Source organism: Oryzias melastigma, linkage group LG4 (assembly GCF_002922805.2).
Source record: "Oryzias melastigma strain HK-1 linkage group LG4, ASM292280v2, whole genome shotgun sequence".
Lineage (NCBI taxonomy): Eukaryota > Metazoa > Chordata > Actinopteri > Beloniformes > Adrianichthyidae > Oryzias > Oryzias melastigma.
The window spans coordinates 27,278,359-27,286,309 of record NC_050515.1 but is presented as its reverse complement, the minus strand read 5'-3'; the positions used below and the strand labels follow the sequence as shown (position 1 = coordinate 27,286,309).

The following is a 7,951-nucleotide window of genomic DNA, read 5'->3' as shown; positions in this document are numbered from 1 at the left end:
CGCTTGCTCTAGTGCCCCCTGGGCGTAGCACTAGCTTGCTTCAGCAGCTCCTGAGCGTGGCACTTGCTTGCTCTAGCGGCCCCTGGGCGGGGCACTCACTTGCTCTAGTGCCCCCTGGGCGTGGCACTAGCTTGCTTCAGCAGCCCCTGAGCGTGGCACTTGCTTGCTCTAGCGGCCCCTGGGTGCGGCGATCGATTGCTCTTGTGCCCCCTGGGCGGGGCACTCGCTTGCTCTAGGGCCCCCTGGGTGTGGAGCCCGTTTGCTCTGCCGACCCCTGGGAGTGGCACTCGCTTGGTCTGCCAGCCCCTGGGCAGTGGAGCTCACTGCGTTGCCCATCAGGCAGCTGGCTAGCATTGTGAGCCAGCCCACTGAGTGCCCATTTAAGTCAATGTGGACAAGCCTAATTGGGCCCCACACTTTTTTCCCACTTTTAAACCACATGGCCTTGCTAGTTGGGAATGTTCTAATAATATTCCCTCTGGATTAATCTGATGTGGAAAAACAGCAGTGTGCTGAACTCTATCATTGCACCCCTATTTTTAACCCTTTAACACCTGAGACATTGCCAGTGACGCTTGAAAACAAAATCTTTAACATGCTGTAACTTTTCAACTGTCAACACTATAATGTCAGCAGATTTTGAAGGAGAAAATCGGCTCGGCGAGGTTCAAGAGAACTAGGGTTCACGTGTCTGATCCGAACAATCAAGCCTGCCAACCAAGTCCACAGAACTGTTCGAGACTAAAAGCAGCCTGACCCTGCTCTCACCTCGGAGGTAGTCTTCAGTGGTTTGATTGACAGATGATGGTTGCTTGATGATGGCAGAGGACCGATAAATGACATGCTGCCGCCCTCCTTCCTCCTCTTCCTCCTCTTCCTCCTTTCCTGGCCTCTGCTGATCCAGTGGTTCGATGAAAAACTCGTCTTCTTCTGTTCGGATCATTCCTGCCTGTGGAAGAGACGGCGTCATCATCGAGGTGTTGTTCCTTCTGTCTCGTAATGAATCACAGTCTGCATTGTTATAAGAAACTGTGTTAATACAGTTTTTATAAAGAAAAGAATGGGGGCACCCTGTAAATGATAAAATGACCTAGGATATGTCCAAATTCCCACCCTAATCCATTACACTAAAAAAACTATTCAGGACTATATAATGGCCTGGATTTTAAAACCGATTCAGACACCATGCTGACTACTTTACTTTAGTTTTTCTAAACACTAAATGTTTTTCTATGACGTCACCAATTTCACAAAGTAAAAATCTAATCAATACGATGATGGGTGCCCAAATTGGGCACGACCGCCAAAGGTTATCTTTTGTCCTACCAAGTCGTGGCTGCAAAAGCCGCGGAGTGTTTAGTTAAAACCCATTTCCTATTGATTATGTTCTTTTTTAACGACAAGCAAAAAAATTAATAATAATAGTGTATTTGGCTCGTGGACCGTTAGATTTTGGCCCTTAATCGAAAAAGTTTGGGCACCCTGGTTTAGTTAAAATCTAATTTCCATTTATTCTCTATGGTGTTCTAAAACTTTACTGCTGTAATATACTTTTGGCCTCTGGGTGGTGGCCAAAAGTTAGCACTTTCTTTACCAGTGGCTATGGGTGAAAAAACCCCCCGTGAGTCAGCCCTGGACATTTTTTGTGTTAGAAATTCCCAGAAGCCTTTACGGTCACTGCCGATGCTTTTAGTGGCCTTTTTCAGCTAGCCAAGATGGAGCGACAACGGCAAACGGATAAAGTCTAAAGACCAGCTCCGCGACTCTCATTAGGATCCCAGTTTGTTGTTTTCATCAGAAGAAAGTTTGTTTTAGCTTGGTCTTGATTTTCAATTAAAAATGTCCAGTGAGGCCTTGCTGTTAAAGGATCCAGAGACAAATGTTATTTACTTTTTATTCTTACTAATGTGTGTTACCTTAATGAATACAGAATCAAAATAAATAAATTAAACCATTTTCTTTATTTTTTCCTTTTATTTCACGACATACAAAAAAATATTGTATTTGGCCTGCGGACCGGGATCCTGTTTAGATTTTGGCCCTTTGGGGGTAAAAGTTTGAGTACCCCTGAATATGAACATTTCATGACGTCTATTTGTGACTCCACTGTGTTCTGATGACAAAATGTGAATGGTTTGATTAAAAATTACATTTAAATATGTTTGTTATGCAAAAATTGTAGAATTGTAGACTTGGAAAGGACCAGAAAATGGCGAACACACTATATAGTGAGTAGGGAAGGACATTCTATTGTAGCACTTTTCTAACTTCTGGAAGGGCCAAAGAGCTTTAAAGTCACAATCACACACTGATGCTCTGCTGCTGAACCCTGGTGCTAATCTGTGACTACCAGGAGCAAAGAGGGGGTTCAGTGTCATATCCAAGGACTATTCAACACATGGGTGGTCAAATCGGGAACCGAACCTGCAATGTTTCAATCATAAGTCGACCGCTCTGCCTCTGCACCACAGCCGCCCCCCCCAAAAAGCAAGTAACATAGCATTGGTCAGCAATATTTGTGTCTGGGTGTGTTAAAAAATGCAAAAAGCCTTTTACATCATTAAAATGCTTTTTAACATCATTGAACTCAAAGCTCAGCTTAAAGGTGAGTCAGCATTTATTGTCACTACAAAGTCTGAGTCAGCAATAAAAAGAACAGGGCTGCTTTAATGAATGAGACGTTTTAAAGGTGAGCCAGCTTAAAAAAGGATGAGTACATAAATGCGACAAATTTAAAAAGTCTTAGTGAGGACTGTTAAATGTGAGAATGAGTCAACGTCTTTTTCTGAAGATTTCTGAAAAAACCCAGACTGGCGACGTGTCCATGATGTCCCCCACCTTCGCCTAACAGCGGCCAGGTCAGACTCTAACAGACTTTGACCCTGAAAGGGATACTGCGGGTTAAAAAGAAAAGTATGGATGGATTTTTGAAAGAAAAGATGGTTCTAGAACAGAGGGAAAGGTGGACTGCACAGTCATGGAACAGAAACCTCAGGCTGGCAGGAAGATCAAGCAGGAACTCTAAAGATGTCTTTCTGAAGCCTCTGTCTGATATGAAAGTGTTCCTCTGACTGTCCTCTCTTTTTCAAGGCCTTTCCTCTTTTATCCACATCTGGCTTCACTCAGCAGCTCCGCCCACGCTGCAGCCGACCGCCTCGTTCAGTGAGGACGGACGCTCAGATCTTCCTGTTGGAAGGACGGGTACGGCACTTTCCTCCATGTACTGGAACCGGTCATTCCTTACAGAGCATGTGTCCTCGAGTGGTTCAAACTGCTGCCACAACAGACTGTGCGGGTCCTGTCTGCTAACCAGCATCCAACCACAGAGTTGAAAAGACAGAGAGCGCCCTCTCTTTGTCTAATTTGTGTTTACGATACAGGGTCCAAGATGGCCGCTAAAACAGGAGCAATCAGCAACAAACACGTAAGAAAACATGATGTCTTTGAAATGATGTAGGTCTTCAGATAAATGCTAGATCTTCCCAAAATTCCCCCACTGTGGTCAAATCATATCAGCTCATTTATAAACACAATAAAAACAGAAAGAGACAAGCTGATCCTTGGCAAAAAGTAGTCTATGTACGTTCACTACAAGTAGTCTTTACTAAAAGTGAAGCAGGATACTTGAACTTTACTTTTCATTCACTAATTATATATTGTAAACTTAATATGTTCCAATTTAGTCAGAAGAAGTATTTAGTGGCAGTGCAGGGAACTTCCTATACTTAATGAAATAAACTTTAAGTGTTCTACTTTTTCCTAATCAACCATATTTCCACTGCAGTTCAAATGTGCTGGACGACCAGTGTGTCAATGAGAGTTTTTATTTAATCTTTATTTATTATGGCCCGCAGCAGCAGTCTACTGACCACAAGGACCATATTATTTCTTTTTACATTTTCAGATTGAATCCTGCAGAGAAAAGAAACATAATAAAACAAAGAAAATGTACAAATGTAGGAATGAAAATGTCCTGGTTTTCACATGGCGTGTCTCAGTGTGGCTCTATCAATGAAAAGAGGGGAAATACCAGAATTCGCTAGTTTACTACAGTAACATGTTTGTTAGTGTTGGGCAGATTGATCCAAAATATCAATATATCAATCTCAAGTTGGTATTGGATCGATATTGTCCCGCAAATGTTGAGATTTTCACTCTTGTTGAAACTTTCTGCAGGCGGCAGGAATTATTCACCCAATCTCCACTCTATTTAAATGCTGAAAGTTATTTTTCACCTGTTTTTATTTTTCTAGTGTAAGTCTAAGAAGTCACAAATTATTTATATTTCTACCAGATGTTTTTTTTAAATTAAAGGTTTAAAAAAAATTGTTTCATAGTTGCTTGTTTCCTTTGGTTTGTTGACTGATTTGAATTCACTTCTTCACTTTTTATTTAACTTTTAGCTGTTTCCCTTTTGAAAACTACTTTCCATTTAATTACAAATATTGTCCTAATTCTTTTTCTATATAATTAAAAAAAGAAAACTTGCCACAAACATTCATGGCAATTAAAAACAATTGAGATTTTGAGGTTCCTGTGAGATCTCCTGCATTTACGAAAAATATCGGTATTGGTATCGATATTGGTGATATTGACAGGTATCAGATCGGTATCAGATCGATACCAAAATGATCAATATCACCCAGTCCTAATGCTTGAATATGATAACAAAAACAATCAAAAAACAAAAAAAATGTAAATCTCCCTGCATAAAAAAATCAAAAAGTGCCAACAGTCACTAAAACTCTATAAAGTTAATACTAAAGTTTTTCCCGTCTGTAAAAAAAGAAGCTTCTTACTTGTAATAAAAAGATTTATGTGTCTGCAAAAACATTTTTTACCTGAAGAAAAAATGTCTGTGAAAAAATTTGTAACTTTAAAAAGAAATTTGTGAGTCTCTAAAAATTTTTATGTAGAAAAAAAATGGTTAAAAAGTTTTGTACCTGTAATGAGAAGTTTGTGCATGCACCACCTCAACTGACTCCTCTCGATGTGGAGGAGAAGCGGCCCTATTCCAAGCTCTGTCCGGGTCACCTCATTCTGTCTCTAAAGGAGCGCCCAGACACCCTCCAGAGGAAACTCATTTCAGCGGCTTGTAGTCGGGATCTCGTTCTTTCAGTCACGACCCAGAGCTCATGACCATAGGTGAGTCCTGGAACGAAGATCGACTAATAAATTGAGAGCTTTGCTTTCTTCACTTCAACAGCTCGGAAAGTGACAACATGACGGCAGAGGGCGCTCCAATCCACCTGTCAATCTCACGCTCCAATCTTCCATCACTCATGAACAAGACTCCAAGATATTTAAACTCCTCCACCTGAGGCAGGAGCACTCCACCCACCGAGAGAGGACAAACTACCTTTCTCCAGTCCAGAACCATGGCCTCAGACTTAGTGGTGCTGACCCTCATCTCAGCTCCAATACATGCTGGAGGTCCTGGCTCAATGAAGCCAACAGAACAACATCATCTCCAAAGAGCAAAGAGGAAACCAACCCAGAACCTTTTCAGGCCCTAGAATTTCTGTCCATAAAGACTATGAACAGAACTGGTGATAAAGGGCAGACCTGCCAGAGTCCAACATGCACCGGGAACAGGTCGGACTTCCTACTGGCTCACAAACCAAAATCCTGCTCCGGTCGTACAGAGGCCGGACAGCTCTAAGTCAAATTCTCTTCTTCAAGACCAAGACTCACAATACTTTTCATGAAGAGAAGCAGTCCCCGACCCACTCCTAACTCCTTCATGTAGAATGAAGAAACTTGTTTTTGTTCTCCCAGCATGGATATCATCCATCTGATTGGCAAGTCCAAGCAGAGCACTGATTGGATGTCAGTGAAAGGCTGCTGATTGGTTGATTTGTTGAGAAGCAAAAGAATAGAATTTATAACTGAGGCTCTGTCACGGTAGGTCAACACGCATGCACGAATGTGCATGTGAGGTTTCACACGAGGACAAATTTAACTATCGTTATAAAACACTTATAAAGACACACAAACTTTTTATTACAAAGTAAAACTCTTTTACGGACAGACAATTTATTTTCCACAGTTACAAAATCTTTTTACAGACAGAGCTCTTTTCCACGTATGGAACATTTTCACAGATGAACAAAACTTTAGCAACAAATCTAACTTAATTTAACTCAATAACTAAAAAATTGTATTTTTTTTAATTTATGGTTAAAAAAACATCCCCAGTGATAAAGCACTGAGAATTAAGGACAGTCGACTTCAATATTTAAGGGAGAAGTTATTTCAAAACTGAATGTACAAAATAATGAACAAGAGCTAAGGAATGAATCTTTAAAATATGTTGGGAGTTCAGCAGAAGCAGCTGTGGAGCGTTTTGATGTTTTGAATAGCAGCAGGTCAGCTTGTTTTCTGAACTGAACTGTCCTCTGTTCAAACTTCCTGCAGAAACTTTCAGAACAGACTGACTCAGGCTTGCATTATACACAATTTACTATCCTGTCAGTTATTTTGGAGCGTCTCTAACTAGCAAATTCACAAACAGCAGCAGTCTTGTAAAAAAACATCTGCCAAAGAGCTCTTAAAGTGTGAAAAAAATATTGTCGCCAAGGACATTGAAGTGAAGTCTCACAGTTTTATATTCACAGAAAAACAAAAAATGTAGCAAGGAAAAAAATTCACTCCTAATGAATGCACAATATTGTGTCATTCTTCACAGGTAGAGTTCAGGAGAGTGGAACATCTTTACGTAGATACAATCTTTGTTTTGGTCGGGAGTCTGGCTTTGATGTTTTAAATTACAGAAAGATGGAACATGCCGACCTCGGAGAAATCTATGGAAAATCTCCTCCATACAAAGAGGCAACATTAACATAATGAAGTCGACCTTTGCATAGATTCTGTAGATGAGTAACAGTCGGACTTTGCATGTTCTCGTCGTGCACGTGTGGCTTTTCTAGAACCTCTCTCTCTTACAGTCCAAAAATATACTTCATTGGTTGAGTGATGACTCTTCTAAACTGCTCCTTAAGTGTGAATGTGTTTGATTGTGTCTCCTTGCAATAATCTAGTGACCTGTTCCGGATCTAGGATAGGCTCCAGCAACCACATGACCCTGAAAGGGATTCTAAAGATTTATGGATGAGTAAAAGTACCGTCTGACTTTTCTGCAGCTCAGTCACACTGGATCTGCACTTCCCATGATGCTTGTGAGTTTTGAGATTAAAACTTCAAAAGTTTACAATATTTGGTACCTCTTCTCAACATCAGCCACCACCAGTGTGTGAATGTGTGCGTGAATGGGTGAATGGGTCTGTGACGGTGAAGCGCTTTGGGCCCTCGAAGGAGGGTAGAAAGCGCTATACAAGTATACGCCATTTACCATTTACCATTTAAATTGAGTGGTTGGAGGTGAAACCGAACAGGATGGTGTTAGTTTCTTTGGAGATTGGGCAAAAAGTGAAACAATACAGACCTCAAGTTAAAAACGATGCAGTTTAAGACCCATCATTTAAAATTTGATCACTTTCAAGGACTTTAAAGGCATGTGTACATTTAGAAATGTTAAAAGACCCTAAAGGAACTCTGTCAATTCCACTTTTTTCTCCGTTTTAACAAAGAGCTCCACAACTTCATCCTGAAACAAGGTGTCTGTTACAACCAAATTCCAATGATATTGAAAGTCTTCTGAACTGATAATTGAGAGTTTGACATTTAAGTTTTGGCTTTGCCAGGCATTCTCTGCAGACTCTTTTGGGCCTGTAAGGTCTGATCTACCTTACTACTAGGGCTGAGTTGATAAAATCAATTGATATCAATCAATCTAAGCTTTAATTGATCAATAATCAATCTTTAAAAATAGAAATTGATTTAGCACAAAATTGCTAGCTTGATACTAACGTATAATGGGATTTTCCGTAGGACGGCTACTGCTAACGTTCGATCGACCTGAACATACATTGCTTTTTTTTTTTTTTTTTTT

General features: G+C 40.5%; 1 protein-coding gene across 2 annotated transcripts in view; it reads right to left on the bottom strand.

Moving 5' to 3' along the window:
• The window catches only part of adamts2 (ADAM metallopeptidase with thrombospondin type 1 motif, 2), a 50,874-nt gene that overhangs the window by 29,886 nt on the left and 13,037 nt on the right, over positions 1-7,951 (bottom strand). For both annotated transcript variants that reach the window (XM_024258837.2, XM_024258838.2), the window contains exon 4: positions 769-949. In XM_024258837.2, coding sequence (XP_024114605.1) covers positions 769-949 — 181 coding nt within the window. The remainder of the gene's footprint in view (positions 1-768; positions 950-7,951) is intronic.